This window comes from Argopecten irradians, chromosome 9 (assembly GCF_041381155.1).
Source record: "Argopecten irradians isolate NY chromosome 9, Ai_NY, whole genome shotgun sequence".
Taxonomy (NCBI): Eukaryota; Metazoa; Mollusca; class Bivalvia; order Pectinida; family Pectinidae; genus Argopecten; species Argopecten irradians.
The window spans coordinates 35779901-35799280 of record NC_091142.1 but is presented as its reverse complement, the minus strand read 5'-3'; the positions used below and the strand labels follow the sequence as shown (position 1 = coordinate 35799280).

At 37.8% G+C, this 19380-nt stretch overlaps 1 protein-coding gene across 1 annotated transcript; it reads right to left on the bottom strand.

The window, feature by feature from the left end:
• Positions 1–30: 30 nt before the first annotated feature.
• On the bottom strand, positions 31–18826 carry LOC138330730 (SAM and SH3 domain-containing protein 1-like). The gene is given in 15 exon segments (XM_069278254.1): positions 31–1522; positions 1875–2006; positions 2351–3432; positions 3621–3771; positions 6109–6306; positions 9250–9392; positions 11075–11156; positions 13825–14112; positions 14114–14538; positions 14821–14890; positions 15360–15399; positions 16230–16365; positions 16732–16915; positions 18440–18550; positions 18737–18826. Coding segments are annotated over 15 exon segments (3429 nt in total). The 3' UTR covers positions 31–1225.
• Between the last annotated feature and the right edge of the window lie 554 nt (positions 18827–19380).

The window sequence follows — 19380 nt, the reverse complement described above, 5'->3', positions numbered from 1 at the left end:
ATAGAAATGAACAAGTCAAACACATGTGTATATAGTTCCATAACTTTAATGAGTGTTGTAACCGCAACAAATAAATGACAAAGCTATATTTGTTATAAAGGATACAGATTTCAATATAAGATGGTTGTGTCATTGACTCGTATACACATAATTACAATAACCTTTATGAAGGTCATTGGGATATATAGCAGAGGCAAGAACAAACCCCCAACACACAGACATCAACATACATATATAATCTACCCGGAACATCAGCCATTACAGATCAACCATCAAACGTTTATATATTGTACTGTCATGGAAAATTACTTTGAGTGAAATAAAGTGTTGATTTTGACAAACCAACATGGCCATGTAGTGTAAGTAATGGGGAAAATTCTTAAGGAAAATACAAGTCTGAAAATTATCACAACACTCTAAAAGTTTTCTGTACTGTTATCGAAAGATTTAAAATAGATTTACACTGATGGTGATCTATACAGATATGGTTGAGTGTTTCCAACCTCACTGTTATAGCAATGTACAACTTGTACAACAACCATTCTTACAACCACGCCTTTACATAATAAATATTTAAAGAATAATACAATATTCTGACATTTAAAATAAATAGTTTTTCTCTATGTCAAGGTGTTTACTATGTCAAGGTCTTTAGCACAAAAAATGAGTCCTAATATTCAGCAGTATTCAACCGACAGGTAAAAAGAGATTCCTGTACATCTAGAGAATATGTAATCTCCAAATTTTGTAAATAATTGATCAAGAAACCTACAACCATAGAAACACTGCCAAATCGACAACCATGTGATAAAAGTTTAGAAGGTATATATTAAACTACTGCCAAATTATGGGACAGACGACAGCAAGACTGTTGAACCAGGGTGAAAAATACTGGGTAATATGTAAAATGCAAGATGATAAAACCGTTCCTTCAAAAAAGGAAAATATATTCTTAGTAAAAAGGTCCATAAAATTTCAATGGACTTTAAAAAGACAACCACACAAAATTTGTATGAAGAAGTAAATCATTTTGCAAATTTGTAGAATTACTCTGGATTGAGCCTACAACAATGAAGAGATAGTACTCCTGTCACTTAATTCGTATATTTCTCAAAGGGTTCATTCTAATATGAATGAAGTTTATCCTCACATGAATGAATAACTACTGATGTTAAACCTTACATGAACATATTTAACCACACATGAACACACATTTCCACTTATTTTACACTCGATCCATCACAGCTGCATCCTTAGCGCTAGTCTTTCTCAGTGTCGAGATACGTGTTCGTACCCAATCTAGTGCATGAGAGATTCGTTTGACATGTTTACCATGTGTACGGGTGATATCACGAATGTCTTCGAAATTGAGCTGAAGTAAATCCTCCATTGCTGTGAGGTTTTCCTCCAGGAACATATTGGTGTACATTGGAAGGCCGATAGACGTAAAGAACTCGGGGATTGATGCAATCTTGATCTCACAAGCCTTTGCAGCAGATTCAGGCAAATCACGTGACAGCACCTGTTATGATGAACAGAAAAGTGGAAAAAATTAGGTTGTCTCCCCTTTGTTAATGATGGTGTTAATCTATATACATTTTTAAGAATTGAATTTTTAAGGACATATCAGCAAGTAGCTGAAGATTAAACATGCACATTTTTTTCATTCCGACAATAGAGGATGATTTTAAAGACATTGTTCAATTTCCTTAATTGGGCCCGTAACTATTTGATTTCTAAATCGGTCTCTTACATGCATAAAACTTCATAGAAATGTTGTAAAAGAAAGAATTTAAACGATTTTGTAAAACCCTATCTAAAGAAAGAATAAACCTTGCCAGTAAAAAAATGTTTGATAGAAGCTAAATACTGACCGCTGGTCTGTGTCGGCTACACAGTTGTTGGACACGGACTTGATCTACCACCAGGGCCACACTAACCAGATCCTGTCTCAGCTCGTCTGCGTACCTCTGGACCAGGAGTGGAGGAATACCACACTCCCCCGTCTACAATATAATAATAGAGAAACATCATAAAAAACACAGAATTGTCTATAAGCAGTTTTCTTTTAGGTCTTTATACATGAAATTTTCACAGAATTCAAAGCCAAAAAGTATATTCAATGGCATAAATTCAGTTTTATGATCTTAATTTTTAAATAATCAAAGAATATCTTGATATACAATATTTGTAATGCCCAGTACATGGTCTTCAAAATTTCAAAATCCCTCCTGAAACCCTTTCCATTTATTGAATATATAAAACACACAAACTATTTTTTTTTCTCCTTTAACTTAAGAATCCTATTTAATCTAAAATCTTCTGCTGTTCCTCACCAAACATAACGTACCTTTGTAGAATATGGTTCTAAGGCAAGATCTATGTTTTCTGACAGCAGTTTGGATGTGATGAGATTGAGCAGAGAACGCATCACTGTTCGGTACTCAGGCGGCTCCTCTGGTTTGGTGGCCTTGACACTAGCCCTGTCTGCTGATATGGGTCTCCGTGACAACTGACCTACACTACGGTACCCTCCGTCGTCTGGGCGGGACATACTACGATATCCAACATTTCCTGTCTCATTAGGGTTACTACTGCCCTGAGGGTGTTGACCCAGAGGGTTAGGCCCCTGAGGGTTGTGCCCCTGGGGGTTGTGCCCCTGGGGGCTACTGAGCACTAAGGATGATGGGGGTGTATGGTGTGTTACATGGGAGTGTGGCACCTCACCCTCCTGTACACTATCAGCGTTCAGGTTCAGGCTTCCTAGAGGACACATCACTTGAACCTGAACATCTCGACTATTCCAGTCCTGTCTGGGAACAAACTTGCGTGGAAATGGCTGTGTACTATGCCCAGGAGAACACACATTTCCCTCATGGGATTGACTAGAAGACACAAAATCACTATTGGTGCTACTACTTTGGCGCATGTGAGCTTTGGGTGAGGACATATTATTAGATAAATTATCACAGTTGGATTTCCCGTAAGTAGGAGTAGTTTGTGTTCCGGCAAAATTACACATGATAACCATATCACCCGAGTGTCTCGATAGATCGTTGGTGGGTGCCGGACAATCCACACTATTTGTTATTTCACTGACCTCGCGGTCCTCAGCTGTATATTCCTTATCACTTCTATCTAAATCCTCAGAATTTCCAGGACTGCCCACACTCGAGTGACCCCGCGAGGTCCGCAGAGGACCAGCCCTGGGTCCGGGGGAAATGTTCTCTTTGTTGGAATGTAAACCATACTGCTGTTTGAGCTCACTCGAGGTAGGGTAAGTTTCTCGATGAGCCAGATGTTCAAAGCTTGCATAACACCCAGAGTCCTGACTAGGAGCATAAGATGTACCGTGTCGATATTCTTTGTTGATAAAAGCCACTGGAGGTCCAGCCCGACTCTGGGGAAACTTCCATTGTAATGTAGGTGTGTCTGCAACAGTCAAAGTAGAGATGATTAAATAACATTGTATTATATAAAGCCAGTTATTTTCATGAGTCGAAAGATTTTCAATTTTGACTAAGACGAGAAAAGTTCCACTTTTATAAATTAAAATTTTTGAAACTAATTGATCATAATTAAGCATTGACATAAGCAGCTGTCTAAGCTAGTGTCTGTACCTTGTGTGTTTTTGATGAGGTCGGCTGTACTCAGTAGTTTGGTCCTGATGAGAGGATCAAATATTCCCAATACGTCCAGGTCCTCCTCGTCAACATTAGCAAAAGTGTCCAGCTCATCAAATCCATTCTGGATAAAAACTGTCTCCAGACTCTGAAACAATATAATGATACTGTAATAGAACTCTGTTACAATATTACATTATTACCAAACAAAACTGTACCTACTCCAACAATGTTAGAGGTATAGCACGACGAAACACTTTTAGAACATTACGTCGTGTCTAACCTCTAACTTCCGATAGGCCATTTACCTGATGCTGAGGACAACATTTTCAAAGTTTGGATTATGACAATATAAAACGTTTAAATCATATTTAAATCGTCATCAATGTCAAATACCTACCTCTTTTTCATAAATCAACAAGTATTTTGACAAAATCAGCCGTAAAATCCATTTAAAAACAAATATTTACATCTCCTAACGTAAACTTTCATGACCCAGACAAACTTCATGATGAAAGCGATCGGCCGGTAAATAGAAAAAACAATTGCAAAGTCCCCAAAACGCTTGATCTGCCTTTACTTTTACTTGCATTCTGCCCGCTTGAATTCACGTTCCGTTTTTTGTCGTAACCAGTCGCCATATTTAAATCTAGGTCAAAATGTTACGGAAAGGATTCGTCATATCTAATCAGCTAAAATACTATTTTATGAGGCCTCAAGTTATGGTTTTTCCTAGATAAATGGAATAATTAATACCTAAACTGTAAGTACACATCAATGTTATCACTGTTAGAGCAAGAAATATTGATATTATTGCACTTTTCCTTCTGCCTTCATCTGACGTCGGAAGCTGCATCAAAGAAATGACCCTTCGGCGAAAAGTCGGCAAAGATCCGGCGGTGTAAATAGAAAAAAACAATTGCGGCGAAGTCCCACCAAAGTTTTCTTCCACGTTTGAAATTGAAACATTTTTTTAATGCCTCTAAACCGTTTATGAAAAAAGAAATTTTACATTGCATTCTGAGTTATACGAACCGCTTGAAATTACGTACGTAATGCCTAAACATTGTTTTTTATCAGTCGTAGCGCCTACATTTGATGAAAGCAGTCGAACCTCATATTTAACTAATCTAGGTCAAAATGTTTATGATGAGGTAAATATTCGGAAAGGGAAGATTATTCGTCATATCTAATCAGCTAAAATACTATTTTATCACGCCTGAAATTTATTGGCCTTCAAGTTCAAAGAACAAAAATCCATGGTTTTAGGTGAAATATGGATTATCTTTTTTTCCCGAGTAGATAAATGGGAATAATTCATGCGTTGTAATACGAAAAGTCTAAAAACTGTAAGTGAAAATACACATGTTGGATAAAGTTTATGTAAGGATATGAAAGCAGTAATCTACTAACCCTATTTCAACATTACAGATACGCTTATTTCAGTAACTTTCATATTCAAAATTTGCTATTTAAAATTCCCGGTAAAATCAAAGTTGTTGAATACACTGCCGTTAGGAGCGCTAGTATCTGCGAGCAAGTTCTTAGCCAATCATATTGAGGAAATTGACTGAAAGAGAATTTTGCAACCACGATCACAATGGCGAGGTGATTACCTCGCCAAAAAAACCAATTGCAAAGTAACTTTTACTTGCATTCTGCCCGCTTGAATTCACGTTCCGTTTTTTGTCGTAACCAGTCGCCATATTTAAATCTAGGTCAAAATGTTACGGAAAGGATTCGTCATATCTAATCAGCTAAAATACTATTTTATGAGGCCTCAAGTTATGGTTTTCCTAGATAAATGGAATAATTAATACCTAAACTGTAAAAGTACACATCAATGTTATCACTGTTAGAGCAAGAAATATTGATATTATTGCACTTTTCCTTCTGCCTTCATCTGACGTCGGAAGCTGCATCAAAGAAATGACCCTTCGGAAATGAGAGTCGCCAGTCAGCAAAATAACGTCCGATAAAAAAAACGGCTGACCAGTCGACTCTCATGTTATGGGAGTAAACTGTACCATGATCTGCATGATGTTACTAAATAAGTGACAATTAAGTTGATAAGAGTCTGCAAACCCTGGTTAATAAAAATAAATCATACCTTTCTGCACTTTTGTTTTGAGAAATCAGAGCCAGGCAGCTATTTCCTCCTACAATCTGCCCTAATGACCTGGAAGCCATAACAACCATGACCTGTCATACTATGCTCTTATATCTATGATAAGTAACCTCTAGGCACCTTGTTTCTATGACAACCTACCTTTAGCCCTATGACCTTGTTTCTATGACAACCTACCTTTAGACCTATAACCTTGTTTCTATGACAACCTACCTCTAGCCCTATAACCTTGTTTCTATGACAACCTACCTTTAGCCCTATGACCTTGTTACTATGACAACCTACCTCTAGCCCTATAACCTTGTTTCTATGACAACCTACCTCTAGCCCTATAGCCTTGTTTCTATGACAACCTACCTCTAGCCCTATGACATGCAGCACTTCCTGTACAGTTTTGGGTTTGTTTGGGCGTTGGTCCAGCCACGGCTCCAGAGCAGTTTCTCCTGTGTATAAAGGTTCTACACAGGATACTCTGAACCAGCCAGTCTTTCCCTTGAGTACTCCTCTCCACAGGTCTCCAGGAGGCTTATACAAAACACGGATCACGTCTCCCTTCTGTTAAAAATAAAACTCAACCATTTAACTTTGGTACAAAACTAACAAAACACAAAGCACATCTCCCTTCTCTCAAAAATAACAAGAGGCCCAGAGGGCCTGTATCGCTCACCTGGTTTTTTGTTAGTAATTATCACAAGACTCTGACAATTAGAAAAATAAGCAAAATTGACTCCCAAAGTTTAATTTTGAATCACAACCATACAATGATGCTATTGATACCATACAAATATGCTATCCAATACATAGGTTCAGAGACAAAGTAATTTATATGAAAATAGTAGCCTAATTGACCTTTTGACCTCGCATCTATTGCCGTCTAAGGCCCCGGGGGTCAGCCCTATCATTTGCACAATTTCAAATCCCAACCCTATAAGGATGCGACCATTGCATTATAAGTGCTCTTCCATTCTTAGTTGCAGAGAAGAAGTCGTTTATATGGAAATAGCTAAATTGACCCCTTTTGACCCCACCCTCCAGGCCTCCGGGGGGTCAGCCCCATCATTTGCAAAATTTTGAATCTAAACCCTATAAGGATGTAACCATTGCATTATGAGCGTAATCCCATGTTAAGTTGCAGAGAAAAAGTCATTTATATGGAAATTGACCACTTTTGACCCCGCCCCTCAGGCCCCCGGGGGGTCAGCCCTATCATTTGCACAATTTTGAATCCCCACACTATAAGGATACTACCATTGTATTATGAATGCTATACCGTGCTTAGTTTCAGAGAAGAAGTCGTTTATATGGAAATAGCCAAATTGGCCACTTTTGACCCCGCCCCTCAGGCCCCCTGGGGGTCAGCCCCATCATTTGCACAATTTTGAATTCCCATCCTATAAAGATGCTACCATTGCATTATGGGTGCTATACCATGCTTAGTTTCAGAGAAGAAGTCATTTATATGGAAACAGCCAAATTGGCCCCTTTTGACCCCGCCCCTCAGGCCCCCGGGGGGTCAGCCCCATCATTTGTACAATTTTGAATCCCCATCCTATAAGGATGCTACCATTGCATTATGGGTGCTATACCATGCTTTGTTTCAGAGAAGAAGTCATTTATATGGAAATAGCCAAATTGACCCCTTTTGACCCCGCCCCTCAGGCCCCCCGGGGGTCAGCCACATCATTTGTACAATTTTGAATCCCCAACCTATAAAGATACTACCATTGCATTATGAGTGCTATCTCATGCTTAGTTTCAGAGAAGAAGTCATTTATATGGAAATAGCCAAATTGACCCCGCCCCTCAGGCCCCCGGGGGGTCAGCCCCATCATTTGTACAATTTTGAATCCCCACCCTATAAGGATGCTACCATTGCATTATGGGTGCTATCCCATGCTTGGTTTCAGAGAAGAAGTTGTTTATATGGAAATAGCCAAATTGACCCCTTTGGACCCCGCCCCTCAGGCCCCCGGGGGGTCAGCCACATCATTTGTACAATTTTTAATCCCCACCCTATAACGATACTACCATTGCATTATGAGTGCTATCTCATGCTTAGTTTCAGAAAAGAAGTCGTTTATATGGAAATAGCCAAATTGACCCCATTTGACCCCGCCCCTCAGGCCCCCGGGGGGTCAGCCCCATCATTTGTACAATTTTGAATCCCCACCCTATAAGGATGCTACCATTGCATTATGGGTGCTATCCCATGCTTGGTTTCAGAGAAGAAGTCGTTTATATGGAAATAGCCAAATTGACCCCTTTTGGCCCCGCCCCTCAGGCCCCTGGGGGTCAGCCCCATTATTTGTACAATTTTGAATCCCCACCCTATAAGGATGCTACCATTGCATTATGGGTGCTATCCCATGCTTGGTTTCAGAGAAGAAGTTGTTTATATGGAAATAGCCAAATTGACCCCTTTGGACCCCGCCCCTCAGGCCCCGGGGGGTCAGCCACATCATTTGTACAATTTTTAATCCCCACCCTATAACGATGCTACCATTGCATTATGGTGCTATCCATGCTTAGTTTCAGAGAAGAAGTTGTTTATATGGAAATAGCCAAATTGACCCCATTTGGACCCCGCCCCTCAGGCCCCCGGGGGGTCAGCCACATCATTTGTACAATTTTTAATCCCCACCCTATAACGATACTACCATTGCATTATGAGTGCTATCTCATGCTTAGTTTCAGAGAAGAAGTGTTTATATGGAAATAGCCAAATTGACCCTTTGGACCCCGCCCAGGCCCCGGGGGGTCAGCCACATCATTTGTACATTTTAATCCCCACCCTATAACGATTACCATTGCAGAATCTCATGCTTAAGAGAAGAAGTCGTTCATATGGAAATAGCCAAATTGACCCCTTTTGGCCCCGCCCCTCAGGCCCCTGGGGGGTCAGCCCCATCATTTGTACAATTTTCAGTTAGTAGCCCATAAGGATTCTACCAGTCAAATTTTGTTGAAATCCGACCAGCGGTTATGGAGAAGAAGTCGATTGTTGACGGACGGACGGACGGACGACGGACGACGGACGACGGACGCCGGACGCCACGGTATGGCATAAGCTCACCTTGGTCCTTCGGACCAGGTGAGCTAAAAATCAACCATTTAACATTTGTACAAAACTAACAAAACATGGATCACGTCTCCCTTCTGTCAAAAATAAACCTCAACCATTTAACTTTGGTACGAAACTAATAAAACACGGATCACATCTCCCTTCTCTCAAAAATAAAACTCAACCATTTAACTTTGGTACAAAACTTACAAAACACTGATTACATCTCCCTTCTGTCAAAAATAAAACTCATCCATTTAACTTTGGTACAAAACTAAAAACAGTTAAATGGTTGAGTTATATATGTTACAGAAGGGAGATGTAATCCGTGTTTTGTTAGTTTTGTACTAAAGTTAAATGGTTGAGTTTTATTTTTTTAGAGTGAAAAATAATAATGGTTATTTAATTTGTAGCATTAAAATAATTACAGAACTGACCTGCAACGTGAGGGCGTCCCTACTTTTAGAGGTCGGGACAAAGTCACTATGAGCCTGGACATAGGACACTTGACCACAGCCAGAGACTTCCTCCACAGACACCCCAGTCTGGCCTGTGTTGGGGCTGGTACTACGGTAACTACCTGTAAACCAATACTCATGAGTAAGTATAGGTAACTAGGGGATAGTTGATAAAATAAGTCAAAAAACAAGAATGTCCTTATTTCTACATCAGTGAGCATCCCATCACAATTCTATCTTTGCTTGTTAAAAGAGTTATCTACCCTTGTGTGTAGGTAATGTCATATTTTTCAGAGAAAAATCATGCTCACAAAATAATGGTGTCATAATCAATAGCATCCAGTTATTATTGATACAATCCCGAAAGCTCTATAACATGCAGAATTGGAATAGAAGAAACAGAAAATTTGACCTCAACATTAGTAAATTTCATTTCAAAATAAGTTTGTGAATATTAATATTCACGGATTAAAATTTGAATGGCAATTCCTATCAATATAAATCATGTAGATTTTAATTTGTAAAGATAAGCTATTCTAATTTACAAAATTCAAAATTCTTAAATGTAAATCATGCACAAAAAAAGTTGGTGTAGAGTATTAAGTGACCTTGACCTTGTCCTTGACATTCAAAATTGGCGACAAATCATAGCCGACAACAACAACTTAAAGTAGGCTAAATATGAAGACTACTTAAGTTTTGTCATAATATAATTGTACTGTGGATAGTGAAATTTTTTGCTCCCATGTAAAGTGGCTTTATTACTCAAATGGATAAACACACTAGACACTACTTCAGTTCACAGTAAAAGGTATAAAATCAAATTTATATAGTGTCACCATTAAGTCACCCAAGGACATTTCCTCTTCAGAGCTTACAATAAAATTACATATGTGACGAGGAGCTAAAAACTAGCCAAGGACATCATTTTTCTTAGGCTCACAATAAAACCAAATTTATCCTAGTGTGTCTATTATTAATGTTACATTAATGTATTGTGTATAGAACGATCGATGATTCACTTTCTTCACAGCTGTAACACCATGACCTTCTCTAGGCCGTTACACAACGTCTACCTACTGCACAGCAGCCAGGGAATTACTCAAAACTTCTGTTACCTCTCTCACACTAAGTCAAAGACCTAATGCATTTGGCACAAGTGACAACTTTTCTCCTTTTTAAGTCCTCAGTGTTGGTTAATGTATACCACACTAAAGTTGACCTTTGCGAATTATTATTTACTTTGATATTATTGAAATTTATTTCAATTAAGTTTTTGAATATCAGCAGACTTCATTTGAAATTAAAATCGTGAAATTTAGTAACCGTGAAAGAGTTTGTTTACAGTATAACAATCATTAGCCTACACATTTAGTATTGACCTCTCACATAATGATCTTCACCTTGGCCTACATGAGGCTGTAAATATTAACATCCTTGTGACCTTGACACCTATGAGAGTAAAAGCTAACATTGACCAACACAAAGCTATAACTACTATAATGACCTTGAGTAGATATCAACATCCTGGTGACCTTGACAAACATGAGACAGTAGATATTAACAGCTTTTGATCATGACCTCTATGAGATAATAAATATCAACATGTGCGTTAGCTTACATTAGACATTAACAGCTTTGAACAGTTGACCTCTAGGACTCTATGGAAGAGTAGATACCATCATCTTGGTGACATTGGCCTACATAAGGTAAGACAATGAACAGCTTTGTGACCTTAACTCCATTTGAGAGTAGATATAACATATGACCTTGACCTATGGTATATGAGTGAGTTTATACTTACACAGACCACTGGAGTCAGCACTATGGTTACTATCAGAGCTGGCAGACTTCGGTGAAGCTCCTACAGTTACTGCCAATGTTTCCTGTTACATACAAAATATACAAATCTTTATGCAAAGTTAAAACTTGCACAAGACGAACAACAGTTCCAACCATATCAATTCTCTGTTATTATATTTTTTTCATCATTTGGACATTTGAATCAAACTGTTTTACAAAATAGCTAAATAAAGTCGTAACATGTATAATAACTAAATAATGAACAGGACTTTTTTTTATTTTAAAAAGTACAATCACATATGTCTTTCTTGTTCCTTAATGAAACAAAACAAAAACCTTCTAAAGCACGTGGAAGATAGTAATTACTTGTATTTCACTTTTTCGCCTGCCTATTTGTATGTTATTTATTTCAAATATCTTAATTTGAAGATTTAGGGGAAAAAATATTAACACATTTTTTCTTTTGTAAGTGTATAAAAATTTACCAGAATTTTTGTAGAAGTGACAAAAATTCTGACTAAAAACCCCTAAAGAAACATATACCATCACAACTAGTGGTTAATGGGACTGTACATTAGGGTAATAGTTACCAGACCATTATTCAGAAACCCAATACATTGTCACCGGCTACAGTTCCCTGTGCACATATCTTTACAATGAACGCTCTTCCTTCAACACCCATTATTCCTAGTGTCCAGAAAATGGGCCTTAGTGAATAGATGACAATATCTAAAGGATGCCTATTTGTCGGAACAATTACAGCTTGTACTATAACTCTCCACAAATGGTCGACCACTTCCCCCCCATTTGGCATGAAGTGGAGAGGAAGCATATAGATTTCATTAATCTGGTAATAAGCTGACGGACTACAGTAGTAGCGTCCGTGCCCGGGCCTGGTTTATCACTATGTACAGGAGATTGAATAATTCATCAATGACAGTCGTCAATCTGTCCCTAAAGGGCCACTATAAACGGGGGAAACAAATAAAAAACGCCTGCTGCCCAAACCCAGCGCATGTTACACATCTGACGAGATCCAATAGCCGTGGTGAAGCGGAATTCAACAAAAAGGCACAAAACGCTTCATCATCATTTGATTAATGTCCTCTGCAATGCTAGCACTACAACTAGTGTTACATCCATTCCAATCAATATAAGTTATACAACACACAGGCAGACATGGTTACTTAGCCATTTCACTACAAATATAGGCACGGGTACAATATCAGGCGAGAACCATAGATTTGGGGACTGGGGGAACTTGGTGTTGGAGCAGTTCCCAAAACCTGATGGGGAGTCATACATGTTTATGTGTCCACATCAAGACCAATATTACAGCAGTGTTTAAACAACTGTCATGTTTAGTGCAGGAATGTCGGAAGGATTGCGTGAAGTTGTTTTGAATTTTGCATCAGGGTCATGCCCAGCATTTTATCATAACGTGATAACTATTGATTTTAAATGATGTATGGACTGAGGAGTTACACGTAACAAGACATCTAAAACACATTTCACAAACTAATTAGATCAAAGCACAGCCACTCAAATGTTCAAAAAGGATTCATAGAAAATGGGGAGAAATCTCAAAACAACAAACACAAATCTGAAAACCAAGCATGAATAAATATTTCCTTATTTTTTGTTTTTAAATACAAAATGCATCTCACATGGTTCAACAAATCAAAATACTCATCTCTCTACCATAACAAAGTGATTGGATCAATAACAGCCATAGCGTTGTAACAACCATTACTTTTTATAAATTACTAATTTTCAGCTTAATTGAAAAAAAAAAATTTTTTTCCTTTTAAAAAACATTTTAATTCATATCTCTTCCATAGATTTCTTAATTCTCATCCAAATAACAAATTTGAGATTTTTCTGTCTTGCAATAATTCACTACAGTTAATGATTAAAATTGCAAGAACTGCTGCAGATTTACTCTGTTTATTTATTCTACATTTTTTTAAAACAAATATAGGTGGTATACACACAAATATTTAGGTATTGTCTCTTTCAGTATTTCAGCTTTGACCTGGATGCTTATACTTCAAAATTTCCAAAGACTTAAAAAATAATTTTTGTTTTAGAATGCATAGCAGTCAGTGAAATTTAAAAGCGATAATTACATTTTCTCTTCTGTTTAATAAACATTGTAATAATTCCAAATATGTTGGGACACATAGCTTTTCATTAGATTTAATACATCAAAGAACATTAATTCCCAGTTGGACACCTTTTTACAAAAACTATGAAACAGCAGAAGCTAACTAGAGGCCAACAGAAGGCCTACACCCACCCCACCCCCATAATAATGATTATTGCCACATTGCTACAAAGTTTCATTGAAATTCCTTAAGTAGTTGTGGGGAAGACAATCTTTGTACCCAGTAAAACTCTATCCCTAACTGAATTTGTTGTGTGTGTGTAAGGATGGGGGTATAAAATGGTTGTTTGAGAAAGAATGTGATTCAGGGATATCTATGGTCATGCATAGGATCTTAAGGAACTTATATTGGTTGTTGTAAGTATAATAGCCGACAGCATTTTCTGATTTGGACACGGTTGTGATTATAACTACGGTATTCATACAGAGTTATCTTATCTTGATATGGTTATGACTATTTGTGTCCCAACTGGTTTTCTGTAATTACGGTATTCACACAGAGTTATCTTACCTTGACATGGTTACGACTATTTGTGTCCCGACTGGTTTTCTGTAACTAAGGTATTCACACAGAATTATCTTACCTTGACATGGTTACGACTATTTGTGTCCCGATTGGTTTTCTGCCAAACTCCGTGGGGCGACTTGTTTCCATGGTTTGTAGATATTGCACCAGTATTACTGAGGTAGTGGCCACTCTCCCTGTGATTGGCCGCATGGTTATGGGGGGCGTGGCCATGTGATTGACAGTCTATAGAATGTTCCGACTCAGAGGAGACTAAATCAAAGGAGGTAGTGGAGGGGGAATGGTCCACACATGATCCTGACCGACTGGCCTCCCCACCAGGTGATAGGTCGTCCCGCGCCACCCCCAGAGGATGACCCACTCTGACTGATACGCACACCCAGGGCTGTATGACAGCGCCCCGGGACACTCCCCGCGGGGCTGTGCTGGTGATGTGTACAGGACCGACACTGGTAGTGCGACAGGCGTGGATCCTGTGGGAATACTGGGGAGTAAAGTTTAGGGTGGTGTCCTGGGGAGTAGAAACTGACAGGAGTACTGACTGCCGACGATCGGCTCATGGCACAGTGAGTAGGGGTACAGTTCAGTGAGCGTGTGCCCTCTGGGGACCGGGGTGAGTAGGCGTGGTCGATGTGTCCCACACTGTGTACACGACGGTGCTGGCTATACTCCATCTGATGTGTGGGGTCCACACAAACATTGCCCACAGGGTAGCCAAGGTCGTGTGGGGAACCCTTATAGCCAGAGCAGACCTCACAGCGCGCAGCTGAACCTGAAAAGAGTCAAGATAATGTACTGCTGCTAATCATGAAATTTTAACAGATTTTCATTGAATATGATTATATCTGAATATGAAATTTTGCACTTCATAAGCACAAATGCGAAAACAGTAAATTATAATTAACTCATTGGTTCAATACTGGAAATACTCTTTTAACACAATTTAGTGCTGTACATAAATTAGTGTTTCCTTTTCAGTACAAAAAGCACTAAAATAAAACTAGGCCTACTGCTATAATAAGTATTTTTACATTATGCAATTTGAAGTACTCACCAGTACAGGTAGCTGATGGGGATTTTACAGGCTTAGGTAATTTCTTCTTCTTTTTCATGGCCTTCTCCCTCTGAAATACATAGTATAGATTTTTCCGTGTGATAACATAAATGTGTAGACAGTTAAAAGATTCCCGAGAGATTTCTACTATAACCTTGTTATGTACATTTGATCTCCTCTAATTTCTCTGTGGGATCAATTATTGTGTCGGTAGTAAATCTATCAAGAAGATAAAATCCTTGCTCTATTTTTTCATCTTCATTTTCTCATTCATCTCAAAATTTTATCAGTAAATGAGGTTCAACTGGGACCAATATATGGAATCTTAGACTTCTTAAGATATAACAATAACAATAATTGTTTGAGACAACAAATGGATAGGTGATGCAAAATTACAATGGCAAGGTCAGAGACAATAGACAATTTAAGTCAGGTGATATAAGAATCTGTAGTAACCACAAAGCTGTCAGTTTTATACGTTTGATTTATACTGTCTTTTAAAAGGAAATTGACCAATTTCAGGAAGTCGCTCAACTCACCTGTTCTATGTCTTTCCGTCTCTCTTCCTCGTATTTTTTTTACCTGTGATGAAAAATATGAACATAGAGTTATATGGGAATAAATACTGACCTTAAACACTTTGAAACATAGAAAATTCAAATAGCTATCAATTTCATCATTCTTATTGTCAGTCTTAATACGATTGCTGTGCGTTTATTTTACCATTCATATCAAATATATATTGATTCTTTAAAATTTGATACATCGCTGAATATACAAGAACTTACAGCATATGTGTCAACTTATTGGGTGAAAAGTTTTCTTGAATTTTTTGTAGAAGTGTCTGAAAGACATATGATATGTCTTCATATATGAATGCAGGACAGGACAGGATAGGACACTATAGGAATGGACAGACTACATGTCACCATCATTCAATTATCATGGCAAGGACAAGAAATTGTAATGGTTTAGATCAATATTGAATGCTATGATTTTACATTTTATGGAAAAAAATGTTTTTTTTTTTGTGATTTTTAAGGGCTGCATCAGTCAGAAATGAGCTGAGCCATGGCCATTTTGACATTTACGTTTTATGGGAAGATGAAATCCTTTTATCAAAATCAATTTATTCAAGTACCTTTCATTGATTTCATTTGATTAGGGATTCTGTGAATTTTTTGAAGAAAAGAAGAATCTCTAAGACCCTTGCATCAAAATTGAAATTCATACATTTATATTTCAGGATGATTACTCCATCTGTATTATAAATAGCCACACTGTTAAGTTTTTCAGAGTTAATGGAATTATGATTTTTTTTTTGTGTAAATTTGATATGAATCTCTGATTCCCACAACAAGCAAAGAAAAACAAGAGAAAGCAGTGAGATTTAATGAGAGGTCAGTCCTACAATTGTGCCGTCCGGCCAATTTCCACTGACCACTTGCAGGGCATGCTCTGTAGTAATCTTGCCCTCCTTGACCATCAACATGAGTGCCATGCGGTCATCATCGTCCATTGTAATATCATAAGCGTTTGGGTCCCCTGTAGAAAAAAGAAAATAATCGTTTAATTGTATCCTGAATTTTTTTTGGTCTCTTTCATCTTTTTAATCCTTTCGAAAAACACAAAGACAGAACATTGATATTATAAATTCTTCATTCTAAATTGTCAAATAAGCATTGTTTTGTTCAATACTTGACATTGATTTCTTCTCTACTACAAATATCTGCCTTTATCTTATCTTCTAGTTAGAACAAATTGACCCAAATTTTAGATCAGTATCAGCAAATCCAAATGTAAATGCTGTTAATGTGGTATTAAGTGGTAGAATATACAGATATCATTAAAGCACTAATCCAATGGTTGCCCTGGAAACTGTCACGTCCTGTTACGCGAGCTCAGACGTACCTTTATGTGGTTTGTACGAGTGCTTTTTTCCAGATCGTCGCAATCCAATATTCCGGAAGAATCGACCCAATGTGGAAGACTTCTTTTTATCCTCCTCTTTGCCATCTGTAATGAAGAAGAAGTAATATGTACCTATATATATGTAGATTGGCTGCGGGACAATTGATCCCTTAACAGCCAACTTCTGCAATCAAATTCCTATCAATCAAGATCACAGCACATTAACAGCATCAAAGTTTCAACATGTCACAATTAGTGATCGGAGGAAACAGCTTACTACGAGAAGACTGCTAATTCCTGTGGGGACCAATCAACTTCTGCTTCACTGATTTAAGACATCTCCATGCTGACACTTATACTATGTAGATACAGACCCACCATCAATACAGACCCACCATCAAATAAACATCTTACAAGGAAAATATGTATAGTGAAGAATCTACCATTTCTTTAATTCTTCTTGTATCTATGTGTAGAGGCTTTCAGAGGTTATCATAACATGTTCAGAGTTATCTCCCTTCTAAAGGTACTCACTTGTTGTGATAAATTTTAACATATAACATTTAATGTAATAATATAATTAGATAGTTTCTAAATTATAATTATCTCTTCTAAGGTGTTCATTTTTTTATTCATTCAAAAGAAATACCAGGAAAGCTCTTATTTAAAACAGCCCCCTTTTTTAAAAGATGTTATTCTTTGATGTGTATTCCAGCATAATTGTATAACATTTTTCTTCTTAATTCAAAGTATTTATAACATGTATAATCCATAAACCTGGCTATACCAGCCAAATATGCTATTCCAGGTGACATCTGATTTAGGCAAGTTACACGACAAATTACACATCAAGTTATACTGTATTAATATAAAACAAACAGTGTACCAGGCAAGACTCCTCCAAGGCATAATCACGCAGTGTACAACACAAGCTAAGATAGCTTATAATACAGGCTTTGCACCTCCAATTCAGGAAAAGCTTTAATTATGAATAACATTTGGAAAATGAATGTATTGTTTAATGAGGAATGTGTTTGTAGTTGTTCCAGTAAAAAGTGATGGTGCCCTAGAGAGGTGTCGTAAATTCATCATTTGTCAGGCCGTCCATCCGTCAGACACAACCTTACCGTAGAAATACATCACTATCCACTTTATAAAGTGTTGATAGCCCTACAGTATTTACACTACAACTCCAGTCTCACTGATCCCATACCAACTACACAGCAATATATTATCCTTATCAGGAAAATTCACAAAATAAAACCAGCCATATTTGAGATGCTTCATGATACTACCAATCAAATCAATTAACTTAATCAATCAAACTCACAGAAAATCGTAATAAAACATTTTTTAATCAGCATAAAAAAGTGAAAATCCAGGGGGAGTTTTCATGTAAATTATGTAAGATGTATTTGTGATAGTGGTGTATGGTGTTTCAGCTTCATCCATAGCCGATAATTCCAATTTTATCACTTCTCTTGTATACACATCAAAAATCTATACACCAATTAATCGTGTGTACTTGGGAAAATTCCATTAAGTATAGATAATTACCTTACAGAGATATTACTACTCCTGATACAAAAGGTCATGACCTCACACCCCTATCTTATCAGGGGCACATAACTCTTGGCAGCATTTCTTTGCTAGAGTACCCCAGTATCAGCTGAAGCCTGTGAAATGTGACGCCTGGAGTGAAATGTACATGCCAATATGATATGGACAGAGCCGTCTGGTCTGTGGTACACTCTGACACCTGTCCTACAACTTTGTAGGAGTATGGGGGAGGAAAACAGGTGCTCCTTCCCTCAAAATGCTGATAATATAGTAAAACAAGCAAAAACAACCATAAAATACCCTCATCTCTATAGTGGTTTTACAGTGACAGGTGTCAGTCAAACCGAGTCTAAGACTAAATGTTTATTTATGTTCTGGTTCAGATAGGGTGTCCCATATTTGCTGGTGAAACCGAACAATAGCCTGTGATAGGTTCTTTGTTTACATGAAAAATGAGTGTGTAGAAGTTTGACCCCTTATCACTGTCCCTTTGAAGGTACTGAGGTCTGAGACTATCCAATAACATACCCTCCATACTTACACTGACACGGCTGAAGGAACAAAGCTGTCAGGGGCCCAGTAGCAACACCACTTTTACAATGAAAGGTAATAATGCTTATAAATTGACATAAATGCCCTTTTCTATTCAGGAAATTCTCATTTTCTGTGAATGGGGTACACTTAGATTTTATTGCCTCCACTTTACTCTTTACACTGAATTCTATGGACAGTCATTTGTGATGAATTGGTGAAAATATAACCACATAGACATTTTGGGCCAAAATATGGAGTATTTCTCATTTTGTGGAATCGTGGGATCACATTGCGTCTAGATCTTTATCTACTTCTGTGCAGATTTAGGTTTTCCATCCAAAGATTCATTCCTCACATGGAGCCACTAGCTTTTTCCTTTACCCTAGTTCCCCATTACACTGCTACAATGAGTGTGAAATTGACTGATCGGATGAAGCAGCAGCTCTCTGGATCCCTTAGGACTGAATAGCTTCCCTGTAACACTGTTAGACATGTATCCGATGACAACAAGAAGACATTTGACTCTAACACTATGTAAATGTGTGTAACAGGGGT